Below are 15,232 nucleotides of genomic sequence, written 5' to 3'. Positions count from 1 at the left end.
GAACGAGGAAAACAAAAGTCCGTACCAAATTAAAACAGGACGTGTGAGGACGAGGGATCGTTGTGACCTGAGCCGACAGGTCATCACTCTTTGACCTTGTCTGCTTTTGTCTCTTGACACATCTAAATAGCTACTGAAGTGAATCAATCACAAACCCTGACTCTAAAGTAACACACTGACACACAAGTTTGTGCTCTCTTTACTCTGAAACAATATGAAAAAGCTAATTCAGCATTTAAAAACACACGTATACTAAACACGAGGGTTACAGGTGGAGAGGGCCAAGTTAGAAAACCTCTCAAACACATCCTCACTCGAAGCTAATGAGACTAAAACACACGTTTTCAGAGTCTTTGCACTTTAACTGACATCTGCTTTCTTTTTATTTGTCTCTGGCTTCCTTTAATCCATCTGAACACGTGACGTAGCTCTGGGTTCATGCAGGTTTCCTCTTCCTTTGTCAGAAAAAACAACACGGCACTTTCAAGAAGCCAAATCATCTGATTTCTAACAAGCATGAGCTGAAATAAAAACCCAGCAGGCCGCAGACAAACAGGAAGCGGATGTGCTGCTGTTTGTGCTTTTTCTCTTCTTCTTCCTTAATTCTTATTCAGATGTGCGTAAACAACTGAACACATCATGCAACATGTAAGCTGTACTGCAGGGTCCCCAATCCCAGTCCACGAGAGCCGGTGTCCTGCAGGTTTTAGATCTCACCCTGGGTCAACACACCTGAATCACATGATCAGTTCATTATCAGCCTCTGGAGAACTTCAAGACATGTTGAGAAGGTAATTTATCCATTTAAATCAGCTGTGATGGATCAAGGACACATCTAAAACCTGCAGGGACACCGGCCCTCGTGGACTGGGATTGGGGACCTCTGCTGTACTGGATCACGGGCGTGTTTCTCACTGTCATTACTGGCTGCACAGCTCAGTGTCCTTTAATCTCATCAGTAACAAAGCCTCTTATCAGTTGCAGTACTGTTTTCGACACTGAGGTACTTCTACTTGAGGTTTTCCTGTTTTCTTGCAGGGTGTGAGCCTCTGCATGACAGACAAATGTTTTACAGTCTGTCAGTTTCAGTTTCTTTACAGGCATCAATGTCCAAAACTTTCGTTTTCAAGGAGAAATTGGGTGAAAAACGCAACCAAATCTGGAAAAAGGAGCTTTGATCGATTTAAAGTATCTAAACTGTGAATCTGAGCCGTGAGCGGCAATCATGAGTGTTAAAATACAACAGTAATAGAAAAGTAATGAGACACAGAAGGAATCAGGGCTGGAATCTTTCGTATGCTTTAACCCAGGGGTGTCGAACTCCAGGCCTCGAGGGTCGGTGTCCTGGAGGTTTTAGATCTCACCCTGGGTCAACACACCTGAATCAAATGATTAGTTCATTAGCAGGCCTCTGGAGAACTTCAAGACATGTTCGAAGAGCTCATTTAGCCATTTAAACGAGCTGTGTTGGATCAAGGACACATCTAAAACCTCCAGGACACCGGCCCTCGAGGCCTGGAGTTCGACACCTGTGACCTGAAGCTAATTTGGCTGCAAATTTTTAGCCCCGAAAATTTCATGTAGAAACGCCTGTAGTTACGGGACTTAAAAATGCTAAAAGCATCGTGTATTTTCATGACCTGTAATTTCAAAAATATAAAAAGTACTGAGGTTAAATTTTGCATGCCTTAGTTATAAATACCAAAGTTAGCGTACCAATAAAACCCGCTTTTATTGGCTCTGTGAGAGTCTGCAGCTTCACACTTCACAGAAAGTCGAAGCTGATGTTTGCTTTTCTCATAAAACAGAAAAACATATTTCTCAAGAACTCGCGCAGCACTCTGGTCAGTAATCGTTTTGAAATAAACCCGACCTGTTTGTTTTTGAGGGTTTGTGTTGCTGGTTTTATGTAACTGCAATAACTAGAATCCACTCAAAAATACAGGATTGATTTGATGTATTACAAGTCAAATTTTGAGGGAAATATTAATTTGTTTAAAGCTTTTGCATAAAAAGAACTGCAATTGAAAGCAATTAAAGCCCCACCATCAGGCCCAAAATGATTATTTTCTGTATGAATAAATATGGAACTGCTTCAGTTTTATATTTGTCACATTTTATGGACCCGCCCAGAGCAGCAGGGCCCCAAAAGGAAACACAGAGCTGATTTTAGACAGAAATGTAAACTTTGATCCGAGGCCTTTGATTGTTCAGCATCCCTGCTAAACATGCTGATGAGTCCAGAGTCTGCAGCCTGAACTCTCAAACATCAAAGGATCAGAAACAGACGGCCGGGAAACAGGAAACTCGTCCAGTAATAGTTTCCTCCAGAGTTTAATTTTAGAGTGAGAACTCAAACATCCCATACGGTCACTGTGGGCATTAGCTGGTCTTTAACCTCCCAGCACCAACGGTGTGAGAAAGAACAACGCGGGAAAACGTCCAGGTCGTCCTCTTGGTTTTTCTGTTGTGCTTCTGTCGCTCAGGTCGGTGGAGGCGAAGCCGCTAATTTACGTGGAGCTGTAAGTGACAGCTGTTCACTTTAAGGCTCACCAGCAGCCAAACGGATAACTTATTAAAATAAAATCACCTCTGGACAGTTTCTATAAAGCAATTAAATGTACAGGTGTGGTACAGATGTGCATGGGAATCCATGAGAGGTGACTAACCTTTAGGCCCAGCCTCTAGTGGACGTTAGAGGAACTGCACCGTTCAGCACTTTGTGTTGTCTTTGTGAAAACAGTGAGATATATTTTTCTTTACTACAACATACAGGTGAGATTTAAGGATGTAATCACATAATAATAATAATTTAAATATGTATTTTTTATGAGCAACTATCAAAAGAGAAAAATAAATGCAGTTTTAGTGTTAAATGCTGGATTTAATTACACATAATATATACAGTACAATGTTAGACATGGATATTATGCAGTTCATTAATACCTGAAGATGGGTGCACACATTAACACTGCATTAAATCGGGATTATAAGAATCACAGTGTGACCTGAATACTACATCGGGGGCGACTTCATTCGTTTACATCCTCCTCCAGAGGACAGAGGCAAAGCTCTGGGATATATGCCGTCTAAGTTCACTGACATAAATAGTAAAAACTAAAGAAAGAAGTCAATCCCAGCTCTTCAAACAGTCAAAATATTCAGTTTACTTCAAAATAGGAGAAAAGAAGAAGAAAATCCTGACAGATATGAATAAAAATGTGTCTTAACGACTGATCGGACTGATCTGAATGTTGTTGTTGGCAGAGTTTAGTGGGTCTCTGTAGCAGAATGGGACGTTAAAGTACGAGGAAGTGTTTTAAAAGGTCACTGTGACCTGTTCTGTTAAACCGGAGGAGCTGAAGTCATCGAAGGAGAAAGAAGGAATGTTTACAGAGGAGGAAGAGGAGGAGGTGTCCAGTGCAATGAGCCAAACTGCTTCTGGGAAGAGGCGGAGGTGTTTTGGAAAGATTCAAAGTGAAGCTCACATGTAACGACCGTCAGCTCTGGGAGGTACACAGGTGTTAGTGGCTCGCCGTCTTCAGCTGCTCGTGTTGCTGCCCTTCGTTTGCTCTTTCTTCTCAGGCTTCACAAACACACACAAAAAAAACGTCAGGTGATCAAAACAGCAAACCGAACACATGAAAAGCATCCGCCGCAGACTCACCTCCTTTTTGCCAAACGGTGGATTTTTCCACAGAGTCTCCAGAGCGGCGCGGCCCTGCTGAGACCGGGTGTACGCCGAGTCTCGACTCACCTGCAGGAAACACGAAACACGTCAGCTAAACGCAGACGCACAGATAGAAAATGATCTCTGAAGCTGACGTTTGGTCGCTGCTGAATTTTGTTAGAATTATAAATGGTAAATGGCCTGTTTTTGTACAGCGCTTTACACTACATTCAGTCACACACTGGTGATGGCAGCTACGTTGTAGCCACAGCCGCCCTGGGAGCACTGACAGAGGCGAGGCGAGGACACTGGTGCCACCGGGCCCTCTGAAGCGTCTCGCCCAAGGACACAGCGACCGAGACTGTCCACGCCGGGGCTCGAACCGGCAACCTTCCGATTACAAGACAAACTGCCAACTCTTGAGCCACGATCGATAACAAGAATATCAAATTTAATTGTAATACGAATGATTCATTAATTTATCAATGATTTATTTCCAGGCTTCAGCCTTTACTGGACAGCAGAGTGGGCAGGCCCACACAGGAAATGGTCCGGGACTCGAGCCTCTGATGTACGCGTCACCTGCTCAGCCACGCCAGCTATGATGGTGCCCCCATCATCATCACTGAACTCAGAAAAAGAGCATTTCCTTGAATTATAAGTAAATTTCAAATAAATGATAAAAAGTGGGGATTTCAATTTAAGCTTCTGGTGTCGAGCTGAGCGTGATTCACAGTTCTGTGCTGAGTGCGTTCACACTTGTGCTCCGGTGTCTCTGCCATTAGCAGCGAAACTGAGCTCATCGTGTCGTCCTTAGAGCTGATTAATATTTAACAAATGTTACAGGCACTGCAACTCAGGAAGGAGAGAAGACTTCACATCTGATTCAGAGGCTACACCAAGGTTATTACAGTGAACTTAAACCAAAGCTAGAGGGAAACATTATTTTTAACTGAAATCAAAATAAAACCAGACTTTTTAAAAAGCAATAAAAGACTTCGTGCACAGAAAGAACCATGACGACACAAAGTATTTGCCCACTTCCTGATTTAAAAAATATATATTTGTCACACATGCACATTCAGATCAGCAAATGAATTTTAATATTAGTCAGATAAGAAAAGCTGAGTTAATACAAAAGGCAGTTTTTAAATGATAATTTTATTTATTAAGGGAAAAAAGTCATCCAATCCTACGCGGCCCTGATAACCGGTCGTATGTCTGTGAAGGTTGTCAGTCATCCAGGTCATCGTAGTCTAAGGAGCCTGGAAAGAAAAGCGTCTGAAGCTTCTCGGATGAGAAGTGAAACGTCTTCAAGCAACTTAAACAAGTCCAGACGCTTTTCTTTCCAAGCTCCTTAGACTAATAACCGGCTGTCCCACCTTCAGCTGCAAGAACTGCAGTCAGCCTCTGTGATAACTGACAGTGAGTTTGTTCACATCACTGTGGACGACCACAGTGATGTGAACAAACTTGGTCCACTCTTCTCTGCAGAATTGTGTAAATTCAACCACATTGGAGGATGTTTGAGCATAAACAGCCTGTTTAATGTCACACCAATGATCTCAGTTGGATTTCAGTCTGGACTCCAAAGCCAGTCCAAACCTTTCATTTGATTTTTGACTCTAACGTTTGATAAACAGATTAATGCTGTCATCAAGTCCAGTTTCTTTCATCTTTGACTACTTACTAAAGTGAAGCCGTTCTCTGTTTGAGAGACTTTGAGAGAGCTATCCATGCCATCTTTTGTAATAGTTTTTACTCTGGTGTCATCAGTCAGTCGACTGCAGCTGGTCACGCTGCAACCGAGACCACATATCTCCCATACTGGCATCCTTGCACTGGCTGCCAGTTAGCTTTAGAATTCATTTTAAGATTTTATTATGTGTTTTTAAGGCGTTGCATGGGTTTGCACACTCATACCTTTCTGATCTTTTGCAAGATCACTGAGGTCTGTGGATCAGATGCTCTTAGCTGTCCAAGGTCCAGATTAAAGCACAGAGGACACCGGGCCTTTGCTGTGACTGTCCGTTCACATCATTGGACACTTTCAAAACCTGTCTGAAAGCCCACTTTTACTCCATGGCTTTTAAATCAGAAGGAGTTTGTACTACTTTTATTTATCTTACTTCTTACTCAAATCTTCTAATTTTATGATTCTTTTTCTTAACTTTTATCGTGTCTCCTTATGTTTTTATTTCTTTTGATTATCTTAATTGTACAACATGTGTTGTTTTAAATATACTATATAAACTTGACTTTGTTTTTTTGAGAAATTGTGAGGTGGACTTGCTCACCGTCCTGCTGCAGAACCAAAGAGCTTCTGAGCTTCAGGGTTGGAACTGCTGGTCGGACATTCTCCTTCAGGACTTTCTGGTAGAGATCAGAATTCACGGTTTCATCAATTACAGCAAGTCGTCCAGGACCTGCAGCGGCAAAGCAGGCCCGACCCATCACACTACCACTGTGTTTGACTGTTATGGTGATGTTCTCTTCACCGAACGCTACAGGACAAAAAGCTTCAGCTTTGTCAGTCCACAGAATATTTTTGTTGGGGGTCATTCAGACGTTTCTTTTTTTTAAAACTATATTTTAGACGTTTGTGAGCCGTTCTGTTTGGTCAGCAGTGCTTCTTGTCTTGAATCTCTCCCATAGATGCCATTTCCCCCCCAGTGTCTTTCTTATCGTTGAATCATGAACTCTGACCTTAAGTGAGGCCTGCAGTTCTTTGGATGTTGTTCTGGGTTCTATTGTGACCTCATGGAGTCAGGCAGACTGGCCACTACTGGGAAGGTATGATAGCTCTCCCAGTGGTTTACTGGAATCTCAAAGCCTGAGAAATGTCTTTGTAACTGGACTGATGGCTGTCAGTGACTTTGTTTCTTAGCCGTTTCTTTAGATCGTGACATGATGTGTTGCTTTTTGAGATCTTTAGGATGTTTTTTCCTTAATAAATTAAATCATCATTTAAAAACTGCCTTTTGTTTGTTGATCTGAAGCATGTACGTGCGACAAAAAGAGTTTTTACTTCCTAACGCAGCCCCAAAGGGATCTGCATCTCCTTCCAGGATCGAACCAGGGATCGTTCACTTGCTGTGTGACGTATAAACCACTGTGGAGGGAAAATAAAAATATCCGGGTCGGTGGTTTTGATTGGTCGTGCTCCTCTTGTTTGTATTTTAATCAGCGAGACGCTGCAGCAGCTTGAAATAAGGACGTGACTTTCTGGAGACAACTTTGTGGTCGCTTTGCTTCCTGTTTAAACTTCTTCTGATCTGATACAAGCGCTGACACGGAGACTTTTTCTGCCTGGCGACACGACCTGTATCGCCGAGGAGGAAGCAGCAGACTGGCCAGCATAAAAAGTGACATGGCTGTAGTGTCAAGGGTGACATCACAGACGGCGAGCGCAACATCAATGTGGTGACATAAACAAGGCTAAAGAGCGATGTCATCCTTATTACTGGAAACAAAATTAAATTCATTGGATGCGTCCCTCAGTCCTGGTTTCCTGTTTTCATTTCTGATTTTAAAGCTCAGCATCAGGTTTTCATGAATCTGAACGTCACTGGAAACATTACAGATATCTCCTGAGTGGACTCTGACACACTTCTTTTAAGTCATGAGATCAGATGTTTTCACATCCTCACCGTGCCTCTGTTTCACTTCTGCATATGTTACAGCTGTGTGCATCTGCCCGGGTGTGCCTCTGTATCGCTCTGTCCGTTCGTGTGAAGGAAACAAAGTGATTAAAACCACCCAAGTGGAAATTAGAAACACAATTCACAGCCCGGGCTTCCTGCACGGAAACACAACCCTTTCCGAACGGGAAACGAGTCACAGATCAAACACACAACGTGTTTACGAATGATCCCTGGAAAGATTTAATCTGGGATTCGTCCGTCAGAGCTGGGCTGATAAAGTTTAGAAAGTCAGGAGGTTAATTTCCTCGGTGGAACAAATTCCAGGCAAAATTTATTTGTGGCTAAAAATTAAAATAACTGAAACAAGCAGAGGTGCTGGCAGCTGTTTCCTGACTGCATGTCAGCGCTGTGGGAAATATTAAAGAAAACTAAACCTGAGTTTGAATGTTTTTATCTGCATCAGGTGAAGCGTTCACACTGATTCAAACAAAGTAAACGCAGCAACAGTTGTTCCTCAGTGTGAAACAGTTTTTTATATTCACCAAGCAGCTCCGTAAGTTAGCAGACAGAACTAATTTCATCATATTTATCATGTTTTAACAGTACGTGGCGTGGGCAGATGTTAGCCTCTGGATACGAGGACAGTCAGAGACTTAAATCAACCGGAAAAGACCAGGCGAGGGACTCTGAGTGATCCAGGAGCAACAAGCCTCCCCTATCAGCTCTAATTAGCAGCCACATGCATCTGTGTGATCCATCTGCAGCTTCCTAATAAGTGCCGACATGTCTGGCTCCGAAAAAGCATCATGGACGAGGATAAGACGTCAGAGTTAAGGCTACAAGAAGCCAATCAGGGTGTTTATGACCATCTTTTAGATACAGTCTATGTTTTTGTCACAAACAGTCACACTCAGATACTGTTCTGCTGTGTGTTAGCACATAAACACACACCTTCAACACGGTTGCAGCCTGCTGAGGGTAAAACATGGAGGCGCTCAGGGCCATGAGGCCAACTGGGAACACCAGCCGCTTCAGCCTGGAGCCTGGGAGGGGGAGGGGGAGAGAGAGTCAGTCACCTTTTGTTCTGTTCCTCGTTACCTGTACACACTTTTTACTGGGTCACTGAATATCTCACTTCAAAGACAGAGCAGCTACTAATCCAGCGTTTACAGAGTAAATGCATGACTGTGTGTGTGTGTGTGTGTGTGTGTGTGTGTGTGTGTGTGTGTGTGTGTGTGTGTGTGTGTAAACACATAAAAATACAGTATAGATGTTCAAAGAGGAAAAGGTTTACAGGCATGACTTTATAATGCTGATCTTCTTTATGTAACTATGAGATTACGGCTGCAGGAGGTAAACATTAACTAACCGTGACCCAAAACCTTTTTTGTAAATTAAAAATAAGATCAAAGAGACACAAAATGATGCTTTGTGTCTGGGACTTTATGAATGAGCTGTATTACTTGTGTATAACACAACATTAAACGTATATTGACCATCATAACACTGATTTAGGGTTTTCAGTTTGCAGTGTGCAGGACTTTTGCTTCTGTGCTGGAAGCCCTGCAGTCTGGCTACAGGAAGCTGTTTAGCTCAAACCTGCAACATACACCCGATAGTTGGGTTTGATCACATTCACACCATAAAACCGGACCGAGACCACATCCTCCTGCAGAGGGTCTGTTTGGCTGTTTTGGTCCTCACCTGAGTGAGACCACCGTGCTTACATCTACACAAATGAACAACACCAAGGGGGAAAACGGAAAGGAGTTTGATTTAAACGAACGAAACATTTAAGTGTGGAAAAGCACGCCTACATGAACGAGGATTATTTTGTTCTCCAGCAGAGTCCACGGATAAAAATATGGAGCTGGACACGAGCAGAGGAGATCCACTTTAATAACATTTATAAGTTTGTGAGCAGCCACATAAGACACGATCTAACAGCTTTAGATTAACACGTTTCCAAGCCTCCTCTCTGAGGGCTGACGGAGATTATCCCGGGAGGGCTCCAAATGTATCAGCAGCAAGACATGGAGAAAAATGTGAAGAGACAGCACTTTGTCAAGGTCGCTTTAGACACATTTGTAAAAACCTAAACTGTAACACTCATTTTCAGTCCCTCTGACGCGATTCATCAGTGAGAAAGAGCCGATGTTCCCACGTTACCTTTGGCCAAATAAAGTCCCAGGAAGCCGGAGAAACCCACCACCGCCACACTGGAGTAGAGGTCAGGAGGAGGGTCACTGAGGAACTGGTACACATCTGAAGGACAGAGAGACGGCGCTCAAAGGTTTTTAGGGAGATTTTAAATGTAATGTTCAAACACAAACAGGCTGCCACACACGCCTTCGTTAAACAGCTGATTAAAGTGACGAGCATTTCCTCACCTGTGACTGTTGTTACTGATGTGCCGATGACGGGCTCCACCCTCTGGTACACCTGCTGAGGTCCAAAAATCATCAGGAGGACCAAAAAGAAAAGACACACAAGAGTTTGATAGTTTTGTTTTTAACAGCTATTTAACTCTTTAATTCAATTCACTTTCAGTATCAATATTTCTGTCAGGTTTTTTGGATTATTCACTGTTTTTTCCTCACTTACACACATTCACCTACAGAGCCGACGTACCTCGGCCCAGAGTTCTTCACGACATACTGTTCTGACCTTTATATCCATGTTTCCTTTTAAAATTAGATTCTTTTATCATGTTTGTCTCATTTTTTTCAGCATTGGTCTTTGTGTCATAATGTCTGGTATTTGTCAGATTGTAAGAAGTTACAAGGATCCAAGAAAAAGATACAATCCTAAACACGAGGCCCAAAGCCGCCTCAGGCTGGTTTCGGGTATATTTTTATCTCTCATAAGGGCCAAATGTGTTTCAGGATAGTTTTCGATATACTTACTGTGCATGCTGTGAATATTTCAGCTCAGAAACTAATGAAACAATGAAATATAACGAGAAAAATATTTTTACAAGTTTTAGCATTTACTCACCTCCACTTTCTCCAAAGCAGCTCGGCCAGTTTCCTGCAAAAAACAAGAGACACACATAAAGATGCTGAATTTCACTTGTTAATGGAGCGTTTTACTATTTACCAACAACTACAGAACAGAGACAAACTGCTTCTGTCTGATGGCAGGTTTGATTATTTCCTGTGTCACATGAAGAATAATGGAAGGAGAGACAAGGTTAATGAAGGATGGATGGAAGGATAGAAGAAAGGATGGATATAAGGACTGATGGAAGGAATGATGGGTGAAAGATAGCAGGATCATGGATGTGAGGAACGAAAGAAGGAATGGAAGGACAGAAGTAAGGAAGCCAGGAAGCACAGCTCGTAAGAAAGAAGGAAGGAAGGAATGATGACTGGAAGGAAGGATGGATGTCAGTAGGAAAGGAAGAACAGCAGGACAGAAAGAAAGGAGGATGGTTGGAAGGCTTAAAGGTGAGGAAGCACGGCGGTAGAAAGAAAAAAGAACAACAAGAGGACGGGAGAGAAAAAACAGAAAGAAAACCAAGAAAAAGAAAGAAGGAGATAAACGAAAGGAGAACAAAAAGCAAAGAAATTTCAAAGACAAGTTCCCAGGCGTCTCTCTGGAAGCAACCAGTTACTGGTCGTCATGTCTTTGTTGCATGTCTTCACCTCAAGGCCACAAACCTCACAGAAACAGAAATGCCGCCTCCTCTGAGGCAACACGAGCTGTTTGGATTCAGTGGGAATGTTTCTGCAACAGTGGCAGAGAGGAAGAAAAAAGAATCCCACAATGTCCTTTATTAGAAAGAAAGCCACAGGCTCGTGGAGACTGTCAAGAACAACAGGAGCACAACAGCTTAGGCCGCATGACAGCTTCTCTTCCAGAAATACATCAGCAGCACAAAAATCTATAAGAACTGATCTGCCACAGTCTGAAAGTATATAAAATCTGTACTCATAGGTCAAATATAATTTAATATATAAAGTGCTGCTTGCTTTGGACAGATGTCCATGACTAATTTTCTGTTTTTCTTGAGTTTTCCACCTGAGGTTAGGTAAACAAACCTGACACTGGCTCGTGTATGGTTCTGCCCATTTCCTCAGTGAGGCCACCCTCTGCTCCACCGGCCCGGCCTCTGGCTCTACGTACTGGGCCACCGCTGCTTCAGGGCTGGTGTACAGAGACGGCAGCTGAAACAAATACAGAGTGTGACCTTCTGAAGCTCTGCGATGTAGAAGCTGTCCCTCCAGGGTCAGCTCTGACTGATCCTGACCTCTGTGGCTGTGTGCACTACGTCATAAACATGATGTAAACAAAGTCACAGACAAAGTAAAACAAAGTCTTTAGAAAGGCTCTGTCTGGACCCACCTCCTCGATGCTCAGAGGCGGCTGGCTGCTCTTCTTCTTCCCCTCACCTGCAGCCAGCACCGAGCCGCTCAGCAGGGCCGCCAGCCCCGGAGCCGCGGCACATAGCGACACCTGGCGGCAAACAAGCATAGTAAACACACCGGTTAGACACGCAGTGATACGATGGATGACTCTGGGGTGTCAGTTACACGTATTTAACACGAATTCAGATATAATACACTAAAACACGAACACAAAAAGGAGTTTCGGTGTCTCCTCATGATTAATGGCTGTTTGTTATACGGAGGAGCTAACACAATGCTAAGGTTAGCTTTCAATTAGCCTAGCATCGTTTAACTGACTTTTCATTGTCGTTTTGTTTTTAAAACCTCAAGTTTCGACAACATAGAGACACTACTTAAAACGGGATGACTTTACATGTGACAAACGATGAACACAATGAATAAAACTCACCAATCTAGCATATGACATGCTCCTTATTGGATGACTTTCGCTTTTCTACGGCAAGCCAGAGGAGTGGCAAGGAAAGAGGCGCATGCGTAATGCTCCAGGAGCCTACGATCGACATAAACATATTAAAAATATTTTAATTAATATAGGTACAATAAAATCGAATAAAATAAAACTAAGTAAAACCAAAATAACAAAATTTAAAAGTAATAATGTAAAAAACTAAACAAAATAAAATACTAATGGGTGGGGGAATCAGGGAAACACGCATCTCAGCAGGTGCCAGCACTCGATAAGCTCACTCCACCCAAGTCTCTTGCTTTCTGTCCTTATGTGTTGAACTAAAAATATAGAACGTCTTCAAGATAAATAACAAGTGGGGGTAAAATACTAAACTTATCTCAAGGACTGATACAGGTTGAGCTTCTGGGACGCCCACTTCTCCAGTTACTTCCTAATTTTATGTTGTGACTGATATATTTTAATAATCACATTTATTTACATCCATTTTTTTCTGTCAGTCTCAGCTGTAACATTGTAAAGTAAATAAACAACTTCAGTCATAATTGTGTACATACAAATATCAGCTGATATTTGCATATTGTATGGATTTTTTATAATAATTATAATAAACCTGCATGCAGGTTTTAATTCATTTTCATTCTTCAACTGGCTTCATTAATCTGTAATGGGGGAAATGTCATGTAGACAAAGTAAACAGAGTCAGAAAAGCACAAACGCAGGTGAAAGTTGACCAATATGAACATTTATTTCTGGAAAGAAGTTACAAATCATTTCCAAAGAGTTTCTACTCAGATTATAAGATATGTTAATCTGATTTTACTTTCTTTTTCAGATACAGTCGTTGTAGCAAGGTATGCCTTTTTTTAATCCTCTACTCTGTTTTCCTACTGACAGACTGGTGGACTAAAGGATGCTGCGCTATGACTGGATGTGCCTCGAATTGGGACAGTAGTACTTTATTGGTTACAAGTTTCTTCTTCAAATGGCGACATGAGAGAAGGAGGAAGAAGAGGAAGAGCAGCGATCGGACTGCAGTGGCACATGACGTTTAAGGTATCAGCTGCAGAGTATAGGGACACGGAGGAGATGTGAAGGGAGGAGCAGTTAATGAAGAGATTCATTTTCCTGCCTCAGTTAAGACAGCAGAACCATGCACTTAAATTTAGGAGGTCCTTAAAATCACTAACAGTAGAAAGGGACCCAATTTGAATTTCAATCAATCTACGCCGTTTTATTTGCTTACAAAAAATATTTTATTCAGCTTAGAATCACTTCCTATTTTGCTTCTCATCATCCTTGCCCTTCATGCGGTGTCTCTGTGGCCCATCAGTGGGGCCTGCCCCACAGTTTGAGAAGCGCTGAGCTAAAGTAAAGAGAGCACAAGAGTTTTAAAACAGATCTGAAGCACTGAACTGTTTACAGAACTTAAAAGCAAAAAAGTTTATTTTGTGTTATTGTTTGGTCTTCAACTTCAATTTTTATAGGAGTTTGACTGGGTTAAAGTGTCCAAATCAGTTGTTAAATGACTTGTTGGTACAGAGATATGGCTGCAACGTTTAGCTGATTAAAAAAAAAAAAAAAAAAACATTAACCTCTGCAGCAAAAATGTCCTAAATCTGCTGACTCAAGCTTTTGAAATGTCAACAAAGAGATGAAATGCGACGTAAATTATCTACTGCAGGGACATGCCTCTCACCTGCTGCAGAGGCGTGTAGGTGGGGGAAGATTTTCAACCATTTGGGGATTATGTCCCCACCAAAGAAACCAAAGTGGCTTTGCAGAGACACTGTTAAAGCTGCAGCTCAGGACTCGAGAGATTTGTGGACAGCCTGACGCTGCTACAAGAAGAGGAATGCGAAGTATGACACTCTGAGAAATGCAAAGGTGCTGCAATACTTAAAGTACGCCTTAAGACTGAAAGAAAAACCTCTCAAAGCATCCGTCGATGAGCCACATGCAGAGAAGACAGACGGCCCGAGTATGAAATAAGGACAGACGATGAGGTACGACCTGAAAACAACACGACTTATGATGAAGTCTCGTCATAATAAATAATCCTACAACTGTTACTGCATAGCTCAGTGAAAAGCAATACCTGTAGAAAATAAATAACTTAAATATACAGCTAACAGACAAAACTGCATCAGTGTGTGCTCTAGCCCTTTTTCACAGTTGGCTCATGAAAACAAAAGACAAAAATAAAAACAATACAAGCACGGAGCTGGTCATCGAGCACGGCTTACTGGGCTGCAGGATTGAGGCGTCCCACTGCTGAGACGTGCAAGCTACAAAGACGGAGTTTGCATCAGCTGGGGAAGGCGAAACTTTAATGTCTGAAATGAACACACCACTGGTGCAAGTCATTTAAACACTGGCTGGTAACTGTTTGATTCTTTCACAGCTTAATGCTTTGGTTATACTGACCTCCAGTGTTTGCAGCTTACATTGAAACACAGATCTTGTCTGTAGAGATAAAATATGAAGTGTGTAAACCAACCAAAGAAACAATGAACCTGAAGCAAGAACCTCTAATACGAATAGAAGCAGATTTGAAAGAATCTTTGGGGTGCGAAGAGTAAATCAAGACATTAAATACATATATGATCAGCTGTCATGGTTTTGATTTGATCTTTTTCATTGTATATACAAAAATGTGCAATATAAGTGTGTCCTTTGTTAAGAAAATAGCTTTTTAAATTTACATTTACAACAAACGGCTAGAAAAAGTGTATTTTTGCAGCAAACCAGATTGCTAAACTCAGGAGAAAGCTAGCTGCTGAAAAAGCCATGGGTCACCTTACTAATGCTAAAGCTAAGTCTTACTGTTAAGATTTAGCTAAACTCCTGATAAGGGTAGCCATCATGGCTGCCATCTATTTTTCCCTTTGTGGTCATTGCTACCTCAATTTCATGGAATAGATTATAAACAAAAGCATAGTAACTACAAAGCTACAGTTAGAGTCTGAGTTAGCCACAGCTACTTTCGCATAAAGATCTTTTTTTATTAATTATAAATATTTAAATATAACAATATATTTTACTACTTCTGTATTTCATTATTCCTCATTGTGAGATGTGCAATCTATGGAAGCTTATT

At 41.8% G+C, this 15,232-nt stretch overlaps 1 protein-coding gene across 2 annotated transcripts; it reads right to left on the bottom strand.

Annotated features, from left to right (window-relative positions):
* Window positions 1-2,863: 2,863 nt before the first annotated feature.
* apoob (apolipoprotein O, b) lies at window positions 2,864-15,130 on the bottom strand. Of its 2 annotated transcripts, none has more exons than XM_084940184.1 (9): window positions 14,347-15,130; window positions 11,662-11,772; window positions 11,358-11,483; window positions 10,312-10,344; window positions 9,705-9,759; window positions 9,484-9,579; window positions 8,266-8,357; window positions 3,668-3,757; window positions 2,864-3,586 (listed from the first exon to the last, which is right to left on the bottom strand). In XM_084940184.1, the coding sequence occupies exons 1-9, from the start codon at window positions 14,497-14,499 to the stop codon at window positions 3,542-3,544; spliced, it is 801 nt and encodes a 266-aa protein (XP_084796310.1). In that variant the 5' UTR covers window positions 14,500-15,130; the 3' UTR covers window positions 2,864-3,541. The 2 variants fall into 2 exon arrangements, with proteins under 2 accessions (XP_084796310.1, XP_084796309.1); XM_084940183.1 differs by lacking the exon at window positions 14,347-15,130 and adding an exon at window positions 12,115-12,216.
* Between the last annotated feature and the right edge of the window lie 102 nt (window positions 15,131-15,232).

This window comes from Perissodus microlepis, chromosome 9 (assembly GCF_051167445.1).
Source record: "Perissodus microlepis isolate ML-2025 ecotype Zambia chromosome 9, ASM5116744v1, whole genome shotgun sequence".
In the NCBI taxonomy this organism is placed as follows: Eukaryota; Metazoa; Chordata; class Actinopteri; order Cichliformes; family Cichlidae; genus Perissodus; species Perissodus microlepis.
Note: the sequence above shows the minus strand (reverse complement) of the source record. Positions and strands in the feature narration are given on the sequence as shown.

Excerpts from the sequence above, each read along its gene's own strand:
- apoob (XM_084940184.1), bottom strand. The coding sequence starts at position 14,499 with ATGACTTGCACCAGTGGTGTGTTCATTTCAGACATTAAAGTTTCGCCT. Across the intron at positions 10,345-11,357 it reads CATACACGAGCCAGTGTCAG|GAAACTGGCCGAGCTGCTTT; the intron begins GTTTGTTTACCT and ends TGTTTTTTGCAG. Across the intron at positions 9,760-10,311 it reads CTGCTTTGGAGAAAGTGGAG|CAGGTGTACCAGAGGGTGGA; the intron begins GTGAGTAAATGC and ends TTTGGACCTCAG.